This window comes from Cryptomeria japonica, chromosome 4, assembly GCF_030272615.1.
Source record: "Cryptomeria japonica chromosome 4, Sugi_1.0, whole genome shotgun sequence".
In the NCBI taxonomy this organism is placed as follows: Eukaryota; Viridiplantae; Streptophyta; class Pinopsida; order Cupressales; family Cupressaceae; genus Cryptomeria; species Cryptomeria japonica.
The window spans coordinates 10,952,931-10,975,094 of NC_081408.1; the positions used below are offsets into that span (position 1 = coordinate 10,952,931).

Sequence of the window (22,164 nt, forward strand, 5' to 3'; positions counted from 1 at the left end):
ATGATCTTAAAGTCCTTCAAGAACAGATTTTGAACGGATTGTTCCACCAGAATGTGAAATTGACTGACTGTCACCAAGGTCAGGGAATGATCTGGTCTTTCTTAAAAAAGAATCCCAATCAGCCAGTATTTCTATACATTGACAATGCTCTGAACAAAGCAGATTTGAAACAACTTCGACCTGCAGAATTGGGCAGTTGCCTTCCACCCAAGAGCAGAATTCTTGTCACTACTCGAAATCTTCAGGAGATGGACATCTTTGTCTACAGGAATATCCAACGCCGAGAGTATGCGGTGAGTTTTCTCCCACCGAGAGAGCCCAGAAAGATTTTGTTGAGGAAAGCTTCAGAGCACAATGATGAAAACAACATAGACGCTCTGCTCAAGCTTTGTGGAGGCGTCCCACTTCTTCTGGAAATAATTGGCTCGCAACTTGGCATCAGTAGTAGAAATACAAATAATAACAATAAAATAGTATTAGAGTTGATTAGAGAAGGGGAGATGGTGGAAGTGGAAGATGTAAGTGACAGAATAGTTGATTATGTATACCACAGATTGTTACCCCCTGTTAAAGAAGCCTTTCTAGACATCACATCCTTGTTCTGTTATTGGGCAAGGGAAGAAGTGGCATACATAGTTGGAGAAAAGGAGTTCAGAGCTCTTGAAGATGCAACATTTGTCAAGACATCAGAAGATGGTCGTGTGATTGTTCATGACATTGTTCGAGCAAGAGGGAAAAAGATGTCAGAACAAAACAGAGTCACAGACCCTGAGACTTTATTGAAATGTCTCAAAGACGAAGATGTATGTCATACTTAGAATTACTCTTTGTCAATAATAACAGAATATATTTGTTATTCACAATCATAGTAATATGTATGTTTATTTTTGTGCAGAAACTCAAAACTTTAAGAGGCATCTTTCTTAATAAAAAATATGACCACCCTTCAATCGAAATTAATGATGAACATCTGAAGTGGATGAGCAACTCATTAAGAGTGCTATCTTATGAAGGATCACAGATAACATTCAGGGGGAAATGTCATAAACCATTAAGACAACTTAGATACCTCCAAATTGCAAGTGACATTCCAGATTTACCAATTAAGTTTGAGAAACTTGAGCATCTCTCCATATACAGGGGCCCATTCATGCCAGGCATGAGTTTTAATGAGGTAAGATCTGCCTTGTTTTGTTCATATTATCATTTGAATAAGCTTTCATTAGATTGTAAAATGACACTTAACAACCTCTTTCATAATTGTTGTGCAAATCTGTAGTTTCCTCCCAGCTTGCGCGTAATGACCTCACTAAACCTCACAAAGATGCATGCTTCTTCACAGAACAGAGTTGCATATTCTCAAATTCCCGCCAAAGTCACTCCAGATTCTTCACTCGTAAAATTAAGGTTATATGGTTTGAAAAATATGGAAAGGCCACCAGATGGAATGGAAAATCTAACAAAGTTAGAGCAATTATATTTAAGAGGTTGCCATCAGTTGAGGGAATTGCCTTCCAAATTTGGGCAACTGAACAATCTAAAAGAGCTGCGTCTAAGTCAGTGCCAAGAATTGAAAGAGTTGCCTTCAAACATTGGGCAACTGAGCAATTTGACATCACTGTATTTATATGACTACTCTGCATTAAGTTTATTGCCTTCCAGTTTTGGGGATCTCATTTCCCTAAAAACTTTGCAATTGAGTTATTGTTCAGGTTTGAAAATGTTGCCTTCTAATTTTGGGCAACTCAAAAAGTTGGAAGAGTTGGATTTGAGACACTGTTACGGGTTAGAAGAATGGCCATTGAACTTGGGAGATCTAACAGAGATGAAGAAGATGGTTTTGGTGGGTTGTTCTTTGAAACTGAAAGAATCATTACCTCTTCATATCAAAGAAAGTTGTTCTATTGTATTTGATTAAATAATTTCCTCAAAAATCATTCAATTGTTATTTTGAGAGGATTTTGTATTGTTTTTGATTAATAAAGCAGTGAGAACAAGGGCACTGATCCTTTACATAGCAAAACTATTAAAGGTCATAGTGCAGAAACAACACTATAACAACAATTAACAGCAACTATCAACAAAAAAGAACCAAGTCTTTAGAAATCTTAAACAACAGCAGAAAACAAAAACAAATTACAGGGGTGCCTTGTGCACCCAGTGGCATCCATACCACTGTTCCATTCGTTTGACAGGAACTTGTAGAGGTCTCTAGCCTCTTGCTTGTCCTCCTCAGTGTCTGCATAGCATTCCCTGAGAAGAGAGAGGTTGAGCGCGGAGCTCTGCACATGGAATTTGTTAAGGCCCACCATTTGGGCTTCCAAGCCTCCATCTTGTTAAGGCCCACCATCTTGGGCTTCCCAAAGACTTTGCATTGTTTTACACATGTAAAGTTTTTTAATTTTAGGATGGTCATAATATGATGTTCTCACATAATGAAATAAATGCATACAAATAAAGTATAAGTCAATTTGTATTATATTAATTTAAAGCAGTTGGGAAGAGTAAATGTATAATCAACTTTATTTTTTAAAATAAAAGGTAAAGGATTTAGATGTAATTAGTTCTTGATTAAGATGAAATACCAATATCAATGACTTCTCAAATCAATTTATTAGATTCTAAAAAATTAATGACTTTGTAGTGTGAATTATCCTTAAAAATTCTTTGGACCAATCTCACAAATTGGGATCAATATTGTGTAACACAAATATGATCTCTGGGTTTGGTTTTAATGGCCCAATGTTGGTAGTTGTGATTTGTGTCAATGTGATTTCTTCTCTCCATTGATGTTTAAGGACTAGCAATATTTAAAAAGAATGTAGGAAAATTTATAAGTTAAAAAGGGTTGCCTTTTCTATTGTCAACCCTAAAATGACAACCTTGGGAAAGTGTTTGCGTATAACAAGTTACTATACAATGGTCTAAATGTAAATTTTGATGCAATTAGTATTCCAAATCTATATTTTCTCAACAATGCTCCTTGTAATTGTTTAGTATGTTTGAATAGCCTAGGATGATTTATATATGCATGTTGTAATACAAAAATTAATTCTATTTAAATAACAAGGCATAATGAATTGTCACACAAACATAGTTCGAGTTGACTCCCAATAATCAGTGGAAAGAGATTAGAGCTAATGATTTAGTTTTTTAGAATTTTGGTGGTCATATCCATTTTGTGCAAGAGGAAACCTATATCTCATAAGGTTGACCTAAGATAGGGAATGCAAAATCCAAATGTGAGGATTATATTCATGGAGCAGTGGAGGTGCCAGGGTTGTCTGGGCAGCGGCCAGGCGAAGGGGGCGGCGGGGCAGTTGAAGTAACTGCCTGTGGTAATCATCGATCGCAGAGCTGGTTGTGACAGTTAATAAACCGCCAGCGGCTAGCATTAGGTTGAGTGGCCTAGGCATGCCGTTAAAAGGCTCGGAAAAAAAAAGATTTTAAAATTTTTTTTCTCAAATTAAGTGCCTTAGAAGGGCTAAAATATATATTTTTTTCCCAGAGCCAAAGTTGTCCAAATTGGACAAATTTTATATGAAAATGGGTGTTTTTGGGTGTTTTGAGCTCAACGGTGAGGTCCGTTTGAGCCCAAAATTCCCAGAAACAAAGAAGCTCCCCATATCCAAAACAAAAACTTTAAAAAAAACCTGAAACCCTAGCTTCCATAAAAATCTTCTGAAAAAATCAAGAACAAGCAACAACAGATGTAGGCTCTGATACTATGAATCAATCTAAAGTTGCAACAATAACCAGTTGGGCAACACCTAAGACAGCCAGTGATGTCAGAAGCTTTCATGGTTTGGCACAATTTTACAGAAAGTTCATCAGGGGATTCAGTGAGATTTGTCCTCCAATGTTAGACACCATCAAAGGGGGTGTAAAGGTAAAAGTTCAGTGGACAAGTGCAGCCAATAAGGGGTTTGGATTACTGAAAACTAAAGTAGCTACTCAACCAGTGCTCATTTTACCTAGTTTTGATAAGCTTTTTACTATTGAATGTGATGCTAGTAATATTGTTGTAGGAGTTGTTTTAAGTCAAGAAAATAGACCAGTTGCATTCTTTAGTGAGAAGTTGAATGATGCAAAGAAAAAGTACTCATCCTATGATTTAGAACTTTATGCATTAGTACAAGCACTTAGGAAATGGAGACACTATCTCCTTCCTAAGGAGTTTGTTGTTTACATAGATAATCAAGCACTCAGTTTCTTGAACTCACAGGATAAACTGAATCATAGGCATGTTAAATGGGTAGAATATTTACAAGCTTACACTTTTACTCTTAAGCATAAGAAGGGTCAGTTGAATAAAGTAGCGGATGCTTTGAGTAGAAGGTTGTTAACTATTCATGAGATTCAAGTCCAGAGCATTGGTATTGATAGTTTCAAAGACATGTATCCTACTGATGATGATTTTGTTGAAGCTTATAAAGTTTGTCAAGATTTTGAGAATAATTTCCATGGTGCATATGCTGATTTCACTTTGTAGGATGGTTTGTTATTCAGGGGTGGACAATTGTGTGTTCCAAAGGGTTCTATGAGAGAGAACCTCATTCAAGAGAAGCACAATGGGTGCTTAAGTGGACATTTCAGTCTCAATAAGACCTTAGAGCTGGTTCAAAGGTTCTATTATTGGCCTAAGATGCAGAGAGACATCAGGAGGTATGTTGAGCAGTGCTTGGTATGTCAGAAAGCCAAAGGCAATTCCTCTAATGCTGGTTTATATCAGGCTCTTCCCATTCCACATAGGTCTTGGGATTGCATTAGTATGGATTTTGTGGTAGGATTACCTAGAACTCAAGCAGGATTTGATAGCATTTTTGTAGTGGTTGACAGATTTAGCAAAATGGCTCATTTTATTCCTTGTAAAACAACACATGATGCAAGTCATATTGCTTATTTATTTTTCAAGGAAGTTGTTAGAATACATGGATTGCCTACTAGCATTGTTTCAGATAGGGATGTTAAGTTTCTTGGATATTTCTGGAAAACATTGTGGCAGAGATTGGGTACTAATCTCTCTTTTGGTTCAGCTTATCATCCACAAACTGATGGCCAAACCGAAGTTGTGAACAGGTCTCTTGGAAACATGCTTAGGTGCTTGACAAAGGAATATGGGCAGAGTTGGGATTAGCTCATTCATCAAGCAGAATATGCCTACAATGACAGTGTTAACCGGTCTACAGGTACAAGTCCATTTGAAGTTGTTTATGGTATGCATCCAAGGGGTATAATGGAGTTGAGGGATATCACTAACTTGCAGCATAAGAGCGGAACAACATATGACATGGCTTAATCCATGAAGGAGGTTCATGAGCAAGTGACAAAAGGTGTCCAAGAAACCTCTCAAAAAGTCAAGGCAAGAGTGGATGCTACAAAGAGAGATGTTCAGTTTTCCATAGGTGATTATGTGATGGTTCATTTGAATAAGGCAAGGCTACAAAAGGGAGTTCCAAGAAAACTTTAGATGAGGAGGATAGGCCCTTGCAAGATCTTGGCTAAGTATGGGTCTAATGCTTACAAAGTTGATTTGCCTACTAATGTTTCTTTGTCCCCCATTTTTAATATTGCAGATCTGATTGCTTTCAAAGGGCAGCCACCTGAGGAGATTCAAAGAGTTTTAGATGTTTCCAAATCCCTTTCTGGTTTATCTCTCCCTTCTCTTTCTTTTCCCCAAGCAGAACAGGTTCTAGACTCTAGGATTCTCAAAAAGACACGACATCACACCTACATGGAGCATCTAATCAAATGGAAGGGTTAGCCTATCTCAGAGGCCACATGGATACCTGAAGCTGACTTTCAGAAAGTTGGCATACCTTCTTCTTTGCTGCCTCAAGGAGTCACACGACTTCTTTGTTTTTGGGGGAGTATGGTGCAGGAGCACCTAGTTGAGTAAAACTCCCATTTTTGAGTATTCAATGCTTTTATGTTTGTAAAGTATTGTGTTAGGTTGATTATGCTGTTTTAGGCTATTTAGTGGTTTTGATCTCATTTTGGGCTCTAGAGATCAAGTTTTGCCTTTTAGGCCTTGAGTTGACATTTTTTGGCAAAAATGTGCAAAATTGCTAAAAAGGTCTTCTAATGCTTTCCAAAGCATTGAAACATGTTTGTTAAGTGTTTTTAAGCATGTCTAAGTTTTTTAGACAAGTTGATAAGGCTAGATTGTTAAAAATGCCTCGTTGAGCAAGAAAAGTTGTCATTTGGCTTGAAAAGTTGTCAAAGTTGTCATTTTTTGGGTTTTTCTTGCAAAATGTAGTTGGGAAACCCTCCTGTCCGTACTGGGCTTGATAACTACCTTGTCACACTATAAAAATACCTTCCTTTGCCTTGGACAAGGTTGGAAATTGTAATGACAAAGATTTGCTAATGAGAAAAGGACAAAAATCTGGTTTTTACCTTGTTTTTCCTTCCTTTTGAATAACAGTCCGTACTGTAGCTATGCAAATCCATACTGTACCTTCTTGGAAGTGGAAATGTTGATATTATAAAGCTTCCCATGTAATTGTTTCATTGGTTTTTCATTTGTAAGGTGGTTGTGTAAAATTGTTTGTTTTCTGTGTAGTTGTTGTCCTGACAAGGACTTGGGGTTTTAAAATGCATCAACTTGGTTGATCCAGGTCTGGGATCCCTCCAATGGATTTTGCCAATTTGATTCATGTGTATATAGTGTACATATATTTCATTTTGTGCTAGAGAAGTGTTTTGAAGCTGCATTTGAGTGAGAACTAGGCAAGTTGGAGCAACTCGGCTAGTTCATGGTCAAGACTCAAGATTTGCACCCAAAAACAATGGGAATGAGAAAAATGAGTGTGACAGGGGTATGGTTATGTTCCCAAGGGAGTTGAGAGTCGCCTTGGTGTATTTGAGAAGCTTTTACTTATTAGACATTTTCAGTTTGCAAACAAAACAGTGAGTTCACTGATTGTTATGAATTGTTTTGGTGTTGAATGTACCAAGTCTTTCAAGCACCCTTCAAGTTTTGGAAACTCTTCAAAAGCATGGCTACATAGTCTTCTATGAGTGCTTGATGTTGTCTCACTCATGAAGTATTTGGTGAGAGGTATTGATGTTTCAAAAATGTTGTCCTAACAGTGAATTGACTGTGACAGGGTATATGACAGTCCTAATTCTTGTTTTTTTCAGTGGTATGCCACTTGTTTGGTTTAATGCTTGCAGGGCAGTAACAGAGGAAGGCATTGTTTGATGTGGTAGAAGTCCTAAGGCAGTTTGAAGGCTTGGTTTGTGGAGTTGGGTAGTCTTTTCTATGTTCTTTGGTCTAAACCCTGCCAAAACCTACATTTATGCCTATGATGGTGGACATCAACAAAATAACCCTGTCAAGGACCTAAACCACAAAAATCCTTTAGCTTTGGCATTTGTGTGGACATCCAAACCAATTCCCAAGGTGGTAGAGACCATTGTTGAGTAGAACAAGTAAAATTTGGCCAATTAGGCCTCCACGGGCTAGTAGCCCTTTGTTGCATAACACACAAATGACAGTTTTTGAAAGAATGCTCAAATCCAATTGTAAGGAGGAGTTGGGGGCTTGTGAAACTTTGCAAGAAAATTAACAAACAGTCAACAAGTGATATTTGGAGCCTTGGGCAGTGTGCAACCTCTTTTGGAGGTTTTTGACCTTTGGTTGGAGGTTGTGTAACTAAGGGCTATGAGCCTAAAACCAAATTGTGAGCATCAAACTTTGAAGAAAACTTTGCTGCCCTTACTTGTCCTTGCAAATGATTCCTAAAGCTCTCTGAAACAGAGGGTTGAATGCCTAAGAACAAAGATTGAGGGTGTGTAGATGGGTGGAGTAAGAAACTTGAGTAGATTTGAGCATGGGAGTGGGTTTTCACCAAAGGGAGAGTTTGTTAGGTAAGTGATACATGAGGTGCTTAGTACCATAACCACAAGAAGGACTTAATTAACACATACAATAGACTCAACGAGTCTTTGGGTAACAAATTGAACCTTTGGAACAAATTAGTCTTTTGAACACTTTCCTAGCAATCTCCCTATCACTCACATTTAAACATATATATTTAGTATTATGACACAAATTTAGACCTCATCTTGTATGTTTCAAATAATTTATCTATTATACGCCAACACAATCAATCAATAATCTACCACTTTGTAATTTTGCAGATATATAATTTCAACATTCTTGACGTTTGGTATTAAAAGGCTAACACCTCTAGTTTAGAAGATAAACAATATTGACATTATTGACTTAAGTAATTTAATATTAGTTATTTTCTATTATCTAGTTTTCATATCAATATTAAAATTAGATATTATCACATTATTGACAACATATTCAACAAAATAAATACAAAATCAATAATAATTGAAAGAATTAAGAAAACCTCATCCATTTCATTTAATTTGATGAATCTCAAACTAATTAATTAATTTAAGATTTACTTTTTATTATTAATTTCGTTGATTAAAATATATAATTTAATTAATATCTATAAATATGTATTTATACATACATATAAATATATAATTCGAGCAGTTTTATAAAATTGAATCTCGTCCCATGTAATGACCAGGGCAAACAATTTTTGATTTATCCCAAATATATTTAATGTTGTTTTGAATTTTATGATCTCAAACATGCAACCCATTTATTGTTTTGGTTTAGATTCTAGTGCATTCTAGTCAATATACTATTTTGTTTATATAAGATTTAGAATCATGTATCACACAAACACAATTTTGTATTTTGTAGTATGAAAACATCATTTTATATGTTTAAAACAGTTTATCTATCAAGGATCAACACAATTTAATTTCAACATTCTTGATTTCAATAAATTAGTTTGTTTTTGTTAACTAATCATATTGGTATGAAAATTAAATTATGTCACATTAGTAAAAAACACCTTCAATAGAAAGAAAACAAAAAAACAACAACAACTAAAACACATAATTGATTTAAGATTTAGTTTCTATTATTAATTATCATTGATTGAAATATATAATATAATTAATACATGATATAAATATGCACTTTTATATACATATAAGTATATAATTCAACTAGTTTAATAAAATTGAGTGTCTTTTTAAAAAAGAATTATGAAGGGAAGGACAATTCGTTATGAACTCCAAAATGGGTATTTTCTAATTTCAAAGTAATGATGGTTAAGATCATCTAAGTATATAGTATATATCAATTACATTAGCTAGATTTTTATTTTTGAAAAATAATAGTAGTATTTTATATTTGATATTTAGTATTAGAAGTTTTATTTTTTCTTTTCTATCTTTTTAATTTATTTAGTAAAGAATGCATTGTAATCAATATAGTGAATTAAGAATCAAAATCGTGATAAACATATAAATGAAGATTGACATAAATTTAGACCACATCTTGTATGTTTCAAACACCTCTATCAAATATCAACTCAATCAATTAATCATAAACTACTTTTATTGTAACATTATTAACTTCCTTTCATTTGTATCTCTTTCACAATTTCAACATTAAAATTTTTTCTCCTCTCTCTCTTTCAAATTGATCAGGTCAAAAGTTGGTGAGGTATATTCATCTCTGACATTTCTTAAAACATTTGTCTATTACCAACTCTTTAACAATGACCCTTTGGCATTGGATGGAAAATAAACATTGACTATAGACAAATTACAAAGATATCTCTTAAAACATTAGTCTATTTCCAACTGTTTAACAATGACCCTTTGACATTGGATGGAAAATAAACATCGACTATAGACAAATTACAATGATAAAACCCAGATGATCCCACTGAGTGGTTATATTGTCCCTGAAGAAAGAAGCAGCACTTAGCATCTTTTATTTTTCTTTCCTCTCTGTTTTATTTTGTGTGAGTAATGGGCAAGTTTTCTCTACTTTCAGGTTGTGATTCCTGGAATTGCTTCTCACCCTCTTCACCTTCTCATCCTGTTCATGCTGGACCTTCCATGGTATCTCTTTCACAATTTCAACATTAAAATTTTTTCTCCTCTCTCTCTTTCAAATTGATCAGGTCAAAAGTTGGTGAGGTATATTCATCTCTGACATTTCTTAAAACATTCGTCTATTACCAACTCTTTAACAATGACCCTTTGGCATTGGATGGAAAATAAACATTGACTATAGACAAATTACAAAGATATCTCTTAAAACATTAGTCTATTTCCAACTGTTTAACAATGACCCTTTGGCATTGGATGGAAAATAAACATTGACTATAGACAAATTACAAAGATATCTCTTAAAACATTAGTCTATTTCCAACTGTTTAACAATGACCCTTTGACATTGGATGGAAAATAAACATCGACTATAGACAAATTACAATGATAAAACCCAGATGATCCCACTGAGTGGTTATATTGTCCCTGAAGAAAGAAGCAGCACTTAGCATCTTTTATTTTTCTTTCCTCTCTGTTTTATTTTGTGTGAGTAATGGGCAAGTTTTCTCTACTTTCAGGCTGTGATTCCTGCAATTGCTTCTCACCCTCTTCACCTTCTCATCCTGTTCATGCTGGACCTTCCATGGCCAACAAGATTCATTCGAAGAGACTTATACTGAGATTCAATGATATAAGCCAGCTTGATGAACTGATTCAGTTTATCGAAGAGCTATTGAAGATCGCGGTATGTTATCTACACATATGTTTTCTATAATCAGAAGGTTTTCTACTTTACATTTTAAATATGTTTTGCTTCTCAATAATTTTAGTTTATTGTTTGCTTTTCTATTCTATTCTTACCGGTATGTCGTACCAGCATCACTGGTTTAAAAGTTCATTTGACAGTGCACTTTATACGGAACCTAACTGATTCCTGCAATATAAAAAATGTTAAAAAGTTCATTTGACACTGCAGTTTATACGAGACCTACCTGATTCCTGCAATATAAAAAATATTTAATCTTTTCTTTGAACTTCATACAATTTTTGACTTTCAAACCCTTACAAAGATAAATGGCTTCCTCATACAACCATTTCTATAAATACCAAAACGTTGTCTTGTTCTTCTATTGTGCAGCCTGCACTGACACCACAGTGCTCCAATAACATATCTACCTTATGAAAATTGTTCCAAAAACAATTGAAACTTAACATAAGACAACAAAACTTTCATCAATTCCATCCAAAAACTCAATGGCTAGATAGGGATGGACAATGGTCATTATTGAATTGAAATGGATGCTACATCAATGATCTTTCTAAATAGCCGGTTGTCATAATATTTTTGCTAAACGAAATCCTTACCTACGAATTTAGGGAAGATAATCTGGGTATTTTATTCCTTACCTATGAGGCGGAAGACAGGGTGAGAGAAATATTTTCATAAATAGAAGGCGTGAGCGGCCCTGACCTGATAAGTTCATTCCTCCCTCCATAGTCTGTCTGGGAAGGAAAGAAATCCCCAGAATGGAGGGAAAGTAAGTATCAATCAATATTGGCATCCCCCATAGGTCCCTAAGAATAGTAGGGGCCACCCGCCTAAGTAAGGTGGAGATTGAGCCAGAGTGCCTTCCGTGCCCCGGATGCGATATATAAGGGCTAATGGCAGGGAGAGAATGCTCGGGGCATTCACACAGTCCAATATTTTTATAGGGCTCTGATGCTCATGAAAAGAAAAAACTACACCAGACAGAGATTGCATGGCTGTTAATTGGATCTATATTATTTTTTCCTCATTCTATTCATATTTATAGGAAAAATATATGATTATTTTTTTATAGTTTACAGTTGATTGAAAACATATGTCGGCAGATGGTCTGTGTCACCTCATCCAAATTAATTTATTCTAACAATATTGAGGGTAAATATCTGTTTTTCAATGTAGTCGGGAGAGAAAAGTACAGAAGGATCTAGTTCAGCAGTAAGCTCTTATATCCAGGAAGGCCAAAGATTCCTGGAGATAATTGAGGAAAACATTGACAGATTTCATAAAACGGTAAAGTTTCTATTTGAGAAATATAAAATCAACTAGTAATAACTAGTAACATTCCTATATGATTTCATTGTATCCAGTTACAAATTATTGGATGGCTGTAGCTCTAAACATTTGCGAAATAGATTATATATCAAATGGATGTTGATTGTCATATCTTACTTACATATTCATATAATTTTCCCATATAGAAAGATTCCATGCCTGGTGCAAGTGCAGAGATAGAAAGAATTCTTATAGATTTGCTTGAAGGTGCTGGGAAAATTCATTGGGTGTGGGCAGCACTTTCTGTGGTTGGATTTGTTGGTGTTGGAAATAAGCCACACCCGGACCGATGATGGACTGGTCCAAGAGGGGCCAGTAGCTCAGTGGTAGAGCACTCCAGCAGCGTATGGAAGGTCCTAGGTTCGAGTCCTAGCTGGTCCATGTCTCAACATGGTATCAGAGCCAGGTCCAGGCTAGGAGCCCCAAGCACACGAGAGGTGTGGCTTCAGGGGGTGTGTTGGTGTTGGAAATAAGCCACACCTGGACCGACGATGGACTGGTCCAAGAGGGGCCAGTAGCTTAGTGGTAGAGCACTCCAGCAGCGTATGGAAGGTCCTATGTTCGAGTCCTAGCTGGTCCATGGCTCAATAGGATTTGTATTCGCGATATTTAGTGAGATGTCTAACAACAAGAATGAGTGCCTCGAAATTTTGAAAAGGATACTTCATCTTGGTAAGCGAATTCTGCAGTTGAATGACCAAATGCCTGTTCAGAAGCAGAAACTCAACGAAGCAGTCCAGTGCATTTTTGTAGGATGCACCATGTGTGCTTCCCAACTTGGAATGGCCAGAATTTTCAGGTCAGTTCAACTATCCGAGTGGTTTTATTCGAGGGTCAATTTATTCTCTTGGGTTTATCATCCTTGAGGTAAAAAATTTCCTCCACTACATTTTGGTGAACTTGACGTGAAGGCCTGTTTTCTTCTTGTATCATTTAGTTCATTACGTATATTTAAGATCTAAAATTTGATTAGAAAAAAAGGGGGAACATAGTTTGCATCTTTGTTTTAGCATTTGGATTAGCTTCTTCATCTTTGTAATTAGCACGATTTAGTAGAAGACAAAACCCTTCGTGTCCCTGTAGTGTGGTTTTAGCGTCGCAAGGCTTGTCTATGATCTTTACGACCCCAACTGCCATAAGAGTTATAGTCAAAAGGACATCTAGACGATGTTTCCCTCCTGATCATTACAATCCTCCTCTATTCGATCCAATGATAAAAAACCCTCTCCTTGACTCTGGTGAGGATTTCCCATCTTATACTCTCTAGAAAAACACCCCGACGAACTCTCTGCCACCTTCTCCTCCTATTGTTGACCACGATTCCACTGTCACTATTGTGTTTGATTGGATTTAGTCTCTAGAGGAGAACGTGAGAGATTTTGAGATTTTGAGAGATTTTGAAGGGTTCCTTAATCAAGAGAATGTCCTCCCTCAAGTTGGGAATGTAGTTAATACTTTGAGAGACATGCTTATCTCGGACAAGAAAGGTTTAGAGATGCTAAGGGAATTATCTATGATTGTCAAAAACCATGTACCCTTGGCAGATGCACCCTCGCAAGATGTCCATTCTAACATTAGTGGTTCTCAATTGGGTGTTGACATACCTGGTTTGATAGTACACATGGACGACCCCATGCCTACCATTTCTAGCATCAATGCGTCGTCCACCCCTTTGGGTTATACAGGTATGTCTAGTAGCTCGACCTTTGCCTCTGTTGCAGCTCATATCTCTACGGTTAGTGCTAGTACTACCTCTACCGGTGGCACTGGTTCTCTTATGGGTGTCGGTGGTGGTGGTGCCATTGGTTCTCTTGGAGGTGCTGGTGGAGGTGGTGGCACATTTGGACCACTTCCACCTCCTTCTCTTACTAATCATGTCTTGAACACTATCTTATAGAACATGGGGCAGTTACAATTATAGCTCACAAACCTAGCCTCCGCTTCTAGTCAATCATCTATGCCTACATATTATAGGAAGAGTTCCCTTGATATCACTATCTTGAACACCATCCTTCCTCCTGTGGCTGAATCATTGAAGTTCGATAGGTTCTATGGTGACGGGGACCCTAATGTGCACATTGATTCTTTTATGACCTTGTGTAGTGACTACCATAGCATAGAATTTGTGTTGCTTAAACTATTCTCATAGTCCCTTAATGGAACCACATTAGAGTGGTATAAATCCTTGTCGAATCATTCTATTTGTACTTTTGATCAACTCATGGATCTCTTTCTTAGACGGTTTCAGGCTAACATTGGTAGTATGGTCACTATTGCTGACCTTGTTCATTGTAAGAAGTCCAACAAAAAAGATCACAGATTTTATTTCAAGGTATCATTCAATCTCCACTAGGATCCCGTTTACCCTGCTAGATAGTGTCTTGCAAAGGATGTTCATTGGCAATCTGCAACCGACATTGAGGGAGAATATATTCCTTAATCAGTACCAAAACTTTTCTAACATGTGTTCTGCAATCACAAACTACCAACACACCATGTCGTAGTTCGGAGATTCTACTCCGAACCCTCGCGATGTGTTCTTCGCAGGCATGTCCACGGAAGGGTCTAAAAAGAACAAGGTTGTTGCTAATGTTGTGGTTGTCCTTCAGGGATCACAACAAAATAGAGTCTTCACTAAGTTAAATGACTTCTACCTGAGCATAATGCAGGGATTAATAAAAGATAATCTATTTACCCTTCCTCAGCTTCGACCACTGCTCGATAATAGACCCTACCCACTTTGGTATGATGGATCGAAATTTGTTCACTATCCGCATGTGCCTGGTCATGACACTGAGCGATGTTATCATCTTCAAAATATTTTCCAAGACCACATCAATAATGGGGTGATTAAAGTTGATGTGCAAAAACATAAGTCAAATAAGTTTATTGATAATAGTAATAGGGATCTGCAAATCTACACTGATTTGTTTCCCCCACATTCAACAAATTTCATTTCTGCATCAGATCCTCCTTTGGATGATGGCCCATTTGTGAACGCAATCACCATCACTCCTATTTGTTTGCCTCCTAGCCAAAAGGCGAAGGTTTGTTGTGAACGTAGTACTTATCTCAGATGCATCTCCTGTTCCATCAGTTGGGCCTTCTCTTATCCCCAAAATGGTTTCAGAGACCTCTCCTATGGAGCATGATGCTCCTAAGTCCTCCCGAGATTCTGTTGTTTTCCCTCATCTTTGTCCTAATTAGCATGCGCATGAGCATAAGCGCTATCGGCGGGCCATGGCTCAAGAGCATGATGCTCCTCTGAAATATGTTGTTGCATCTACAACACCCAGTTTTGTTGCATCAGCTCCTGTTTCATCAGATGCTCCTATTTCTACATCATCTTTGTTTTTGCTTCTCGCTATTGTGGGGCCTATTAATGAGCCTCCCCCGAAGCGGGTGCGGGTTTTCATTGCTCCTTCGTTGGAGCCACCCCTCATCAGCTCTTTGTCGAATGTACCTCTGTTGTCTCAGCCCATTGATATGCTGAATATGCAAGTGGTGTCTAGCGCAACTTTATCTGCTCCCCCTGTTTCGTAGACATTCCAACATGAGAGCTTTCCTGGAGTCCTTCAGCCTGCTACGGTTGATAATTGATTCGCTTCTCCTATCTGACCCAAACACAAGCTTGAGAAGGGCCCTCTTCCATAGTTTCAATGGCGGAAACCCTCGCAGGTATGTTCCTCATCCTTTTCTCTACCTGTTTCAGTGCTTGTTGCTTTGCCTGTCTCTATATGTGTTATTGAGAAGGCTCCACCTTCTCTTGAGTTTGTCACTACCCCTCTTCTAGAGGTCGGTAGTCCTATTATCATTTCATCTTCTCTGAATGAGTCACTTGCTTCCTCTACAGAGGCTTGCTTGTTCAACTCCTTGGAGGACATCCCGACCTTGTCTACGATCTTCACGTGATCATTGACCCTTACCTCCTCTGAGCCCGTGAACGCAGACATTGATGCTGCTGTGTCCCTTCCCCTCACTACTGGTGAGGTGCCTAGTGCCACTCTTGCTGTTGTCCCACTTCGATCTTGTCTTCCTTCCCCATATGATATAGATTCGGAAGACGATGACTTGGTTGTTGAAGGCCTCTAGGGCCCTAACTCGCTTTATCTTGTAGCATAGTATAGTATGTGTGCTTGATTACGTTCTCTCGTGCTTGGATACAGGAGGTTATTGTCTTTATCTGTTTTGCTCTCCTGGAGTACCCGAGTTACTCTGTAGGTGCTCGAATATAGGGGATTTTGTTGTACAACTTCTTCTATATGTTATGTACTTCTTCTATTTGTCATATCTTACCTTTTCGACATTCGGGGATGATGCAAAGTGTTGGGGGAATCTTTTGCTTTCTTCCATGTTGACCCAAATTTTTATTTTATCTTTGTCTTCATGTGCTCTTCTTCAGATCTGAGAACTTTGGTGCTATGACAATATACCCATCTCGCAGTTATATTACATGTCTTTTCTCACTGCTATGGGTTTTGATGCCAAATCTATCGGTTCCCCCTGTCCTCTTGCATTCATCATTGATGTTGTGGACATATTTGTGTCACCAGCTAATGGTGGCATTCCACAGAAACATCTTGCTAATGTGCCACAACCACTCTTCTTCGTAGAATGATATGCCTTTCATGCCTATCATTCTAAGGGGGGGCCATCATATCTGCATGATTCTTGTTGATTTTTTTTTTCATGCTTCCCTAGGTGGGGGCCAAACCACTTGATATTTTTCTTTTTCATGCTTCCCTAGGTTGTGAGATTTTGCCAAGATCTAGAGGCAATGGAAAGCATAAAATAGAGAGACAAAATATATGATAGGAATAAACTGTATTCTATCAAGATGAAAATACTGATCAACAGGATCATCAAGCGTTACATACAATGAATATGAGCCTGCTTATATAGGCAAGGCTATATGGATATTTGAGCACACAAACATGACATGTGGCTCAATAAGAAACAAGGGTAGGTAGGAGAAACAATATAATATTCCACATGAGGTGGATCACCCCGAAGGTGGAATTATCACTCCACAATAAGAGGATATGATAGAGTAGTAACAAGATCACACCATAAAAGGTGGAAATTCTCCTACACACACTATGCCAATGTGGCACAAACACCCAAGTGTCTCATACCCAAACTACTATTAAATGCATGTACCTAAGTAAACTTAAGTAAAGTGTAATAATATCCATGATGAATAATTATTTACGCCAACATAGGTGGGGGCCAAACCACTTGATCTTGTTCTTTTTCATGTTTGCCTAACTGGGGGCCAAGCCACTTGATCTTTTTGCCCAGATAGGGGCCAAACCATTTGATCTTTTTCTTTTTTATGTTTGTCTTTATAGGGGCCAATCTACTGTTTATCAAATCTCTCTTTGATCACCCAATCGCATGGCTATCTAGCGTATCGCTACCCATGCTGGCAAAATATTTCATTATTGTATGGTTATCCATACTAGAACTCATCATCACCCTATCATATGGCTATCTAGCATAATGCACCTTGCTATCCATACTGGTGTATCCCATATCGCAACAACCGCTTATCTTGTATCTTTTCATAATAAGGGGCTTTCCTCAAGGCGAGGTTCACTTTTGTTACGCTATCTTATCTATCATCCATCTTAATCTATCCTTTATCTTATCATCCAGCATGTTAGTCTGTAGCTAGCATGTTTGCAATGTATCAATTAGCAATATCTATTTCAAATTTCTTGTTGGGGGCAACCTCGTCTAATCAACGAAATTTTGCCTCCCTCTCATGACTCTTTTCTTTATCTTCCTCTACTTTAGCTTCACATCTTTTAGCAATGCATGCTCGCTAAAGCGGGGGCAAAATGTAATATCAAAAATTACACCTTGTACAATTCATCACAACAAATGGCACCTTCCCCCACATCATCAAAGGTTGTGTAGCGCCGCTCTTATCTTTTTGTCCACCTAGATCGCTTCATCAACTCTAGACCATAATCCCACCAACTTTGTCGACCAGTCATCCTTGGGACAATAGTACAGCAGGGAGATGTCTGTGTGACGCACTACCGTCCCGCAAATCTAACAGTCCATTGGTGGTCATTTGAGCGTTACGCATACGCCCGAAAGGAATCATAACGCCCCTACATTTGCCCACTGGCATCGGTTTTTGGTCCAGAGCCTATATCTCTCCGGTTGGAAGGCATTCTTGGGATTCTTGGTTGTTTTTTTGGAGGTGGGAGCCCTTGGTGATCGTCTTGAATAATATTCATAGATTTTTCAACACTCTACAGTCCACCATTGTTGCAGTCCTTCGAACAATTCATAGTGCCATCTTCACGAATCATATAAGGGGAGTTTAGTCACCTTTACTCGATTTATTTACACATTCGCATTTCTTCACTTCAAATTTATTATCATATCTATATTGTCTTTATCATTTTATCTTTCCTGTGGCTATTCTTTGGGTTGTCCATTGTAATGGTTACCCCAAAATCCACTTCTAAATGAAATCACAGCTATAAAGTAATTCCGTCAAACACTTTGCTTGCAGTCCCTAATTTCTCTGTTTTTGTGTTACAACCCTTATGACTCCGGAATGGTTTGTTGTATTGTTTTTTTTTGGTGCCCTTTTAACAAGGATCTATGCATGTAACATGAATATGAAAATGAAAGCATAAACACACAGCTGAAATAACCAGCACACTGTATTTATAATGATTTTCAGATTAAGTGCAATATTGGCAATGAAACAACTCACTAAATACTCCAGCAATAGAATGGCATGAATATTGTTTTCAAAGAGTGATGGCCTGGGCCATAGCATTAGGCTGCTGCTAACAAGATGCTACAGTACGCAGCTGCTACAGTGACGTTGCTACAGTATGCGGTTGCTACAGTGACGCGTTTGCTACATTGACGCGGTTGCTACAGTACACGGTTGCTACAGTGACGCGGCTGCTACAGTAATATTTTATCTTCAGTCAGTCCAATATCTTCATATATCATCCCCTCAAAGTGGCATAAGCATCGGACAAATGGAGAAGAAGTTATGAGCAAGACATCCAATCTGCCTGTAGCTAGAAACGTGCCCAAACTACCTGATAATGAAGCTGGTAGCAATGGATTCCAAAGGCCAAGCCCCAGGGGAATGACGTCTAGAATGTCACAAGAGAGGATAGACGTCCTCTGATGCCAAGAACGGGGCTGCAACTCATGCATCAATTTCTTCTCATATTCAACATATCTAATGAAGCCACAAACGCTTTCTTTTATTCTTTTTCCAAGGGTCGACTCAACTCTCATCGGCAATGTGGGATAAAAGATGAGCAATATAAAACATATATTAAAATATTCACTTATGTCTCCCTTGGGTATAGATCCCCATAAAATAAATATTAGAGTAACACTTTAATATTTTACAATTAAATTAAATGTTACTTTAATAAAACTTCAGGCATTAAAATGTATTAGCAATTGGACTCCGAATAATGCGAGTGATAGCTCGTCGGAAAGCTCTCACCAAGGAGTATCAAATCCAAACACCGAAACTGGCCTCCACTATGTCCTGTTGACTTACTAAAAATAGTAAGTATGCCTGAAACTGAGTAAATCAACTTCGTTTTGGCCCAAACTGGAAATGACTAGGCCAAAACACTCCAGGATCCCCTTAAACCCTTCGTTAGCCCTCGGGACCATGTAGAACAAAGCTAACGCACACACACTTGGTCAACTGCTGAAGTGGGGACATTACATCCATGGTGGTGGAGACACCAAAACAAGGGTCTGACTTAGGCAGACTCCAAAACACAACCCCAACATTTTCCCTTCTTGCTTGTGTGTAGGTTGGCAGTGTGAAAGAATTACCTTCTTGTAGGAGGCTTCAATCATGGACCAACTATAAGTTTCTTTTTATTCTCATTCATCTTATTTTATCACTTTGTATTCTCTAATATTCTACTTATTTCATTTTCCATATTGCTTATTTAATAGTTTCGTCATTTTCTAAGACTTTTCATATGGTCTCTGTACCTTGTCCATACAATACGACAGTGCGCCGCGCTGGTGTCCCAGACCCGGACGCTCGCCCTGGGAACATAGGCTTAGCAAGATCGCCCAAGAGTCTTAGTTTGCAGTCTATTAGCTTAATTTGTCATTTTCATCCCTTGGCTCACCCTTAGTGCGAGTATAACTAAGGTATTAGAGGGTCGATTTTTTCTCTTGGATTTATCGTCCTTGAGGTAACAAATTTCTTCCACTACAATAAGCTTTATTCAAGTATATATAAACAGTCCATAATCTATTTACCAAATTTTTACAGTTACAACCATCCAATAATTTGAAACTGGATACAATGAAATCATATAGGAATGATATTAGTTACTAGTCTATTTTATATTTCTCAAATAGAAACTTTACCGTTTTATAAAATCTATCAATGTTTTCCTCAATTATCTCAAGGAATTTGTGGCCTTCTGGATATAAGAGCTTATTGCTGAACTAGATCCTTCTATACTCTTCTCTCCCAACTGCATTGGAAAACATATATTTACACTCAATATAATTGTTAGAATAAATTAATTCTGGATGAGGTGAAACAAACCATCTGCTGACATATGTTTTCAATCAACTATAAATTATAAAAAAAAACTCATATATTCTTCCTATAAATATTTATAGAATGAGCAAAAAATAATATTGATCCAATTAACAGCTATGCAATCTCTGTTTGGTGCAGTTTATTCTTCCCTATAAAAATATTGGGTTGTGTGGGCATATTGACAACTGTTATCTGTGTGGAGAGTTTTGGATGGAATTGATGTAATTTTTGTTTTTTCAATTGTTTTTGAAGCAATTTTCATAAGGTAGATATGTTATTGGAGCATTGTGGTGCTATGTTATTAGAAACAAGAAATGAGAAATGAGAAACGCAACGGCAACAACAACGTGACAAGAAATGGAATATTTAGAGGTTGAGCAATGTGACCAGACCATGGTGAGTCCTGATCCTAAAAATCAAGATTTTGAAATAAGATAAAACTCGGAAATTGATGAAATTGCTGAATAGATAAGTGGTGCGAGCATAATCAACATTGCAATTAGGCTTTGGAAGACAAAAGGCCAAAATCAAGCCTAAGTAAGGATATAATTGTAGGGAGTACAATTTAGGACGCTACACTACGTTTCAAATTTTACAAAAAAAATAAAATAAAATATTATGCAATTACCCTTTACTTTAGACAATCCTATCTTTCCTACCAAAATAGAAAAAAGATTTACACATAATCATTAAAAAAATTCATGATAATTTTTTAATAAATCTTCAAATAATATCTACATATATTTTAACAAACAAAATATATTTGTTTATAAGTCAACTAATCATAAAAAAAAATATGCTTTCACCCTCAAATTTAAGCACATCTCCCTATTAACAATATGAAAATCCATGTTAAGTGGACAAACTTTTTAAAATTAATAAGAACGCCCATCTGCAGTATACTCACTGTTTCGGTTGGATTATTAAGATGTTTTTTAAAAGACAATATTTAATATGTTCTTGGTTCCAGAGCCTATATCTCTCCGGTTGAAAGGCATTCCTGGGATTCTTTTGCAGTTCTACAGTTGATAATATGTTTTGCAGTTCTGCATTTGATAATATCTTTTGCTTCCCTAATATATTGTTGTCAGGCTTTATTGAATATAATTGATCTGTTTTCCTATGCAGTCAGGAAAGAAGAGTAGAGAAGGATTTAACTCAGCAGTAAGCTCTTATATCCAGGATGGCCAGACATTACTGCAGATAGTAGAGGAAAACATTGATAGATTTCATAAAACGGTAAAGTTTTTATTTGAGAAATATAAAATCAACTAGAAATAACATTCTTATATGATTTAGATGTACCACTGTAATTGGTTGGCTGTGGGAAATAGTATATATCAGGGAAGTGTACTAATAGTCATTATAGCTAATTTTAAACAATACATTAGATTTTGATAATTTTTCTTGATTGTCTTCCTATGCATCTTAACTTCTTATAGCTATTGTTCTGGCTTCTAGATAGTGATGATGCACACTTTGAAATCTTTTATGTACGCAAATGTCAAAAGTGGTCATTTTACAGTATTGTCTCATACCTACTTAAAGACTCCTTAATAACCAGATACTAGAACCACCTAAAAAATTGCCAATACTTATGGGT

At 37.1% G+C, this 22,164-nt stretch overlaps 1 protein-coding gene across 4 annotated transcripts in view; it reads left to right on the plus strand.

Annotated features, from left to right (window-relative positions):
- Positions 1 to 22,164, plus strand: part of LOC131040776 (disease resistance protein RPV1-like) — a 40,239-nt gene that overhangs the window by 12,624 nt on the left and 5,451 nt on the right. For all 4 annotated transcript variants that reach the window (XM_059219518.1, XM_059219516.1, XM_059219517.1 and 1 more), the window contains 2 exons: positions 10,464 to 10,630; positions 21,690 to 21,800. In XM_059219518.1, coding sequence (XP_059075501.1) covers positions 10,464 to 10,630; positions 21,690 to 21,800 — 278 coding nt within the window. The remainder of the gene's footprint in view (positions 1 to 10,463; positions 10,631 to 21,689; positions 21,801 to 22,164) is intronic.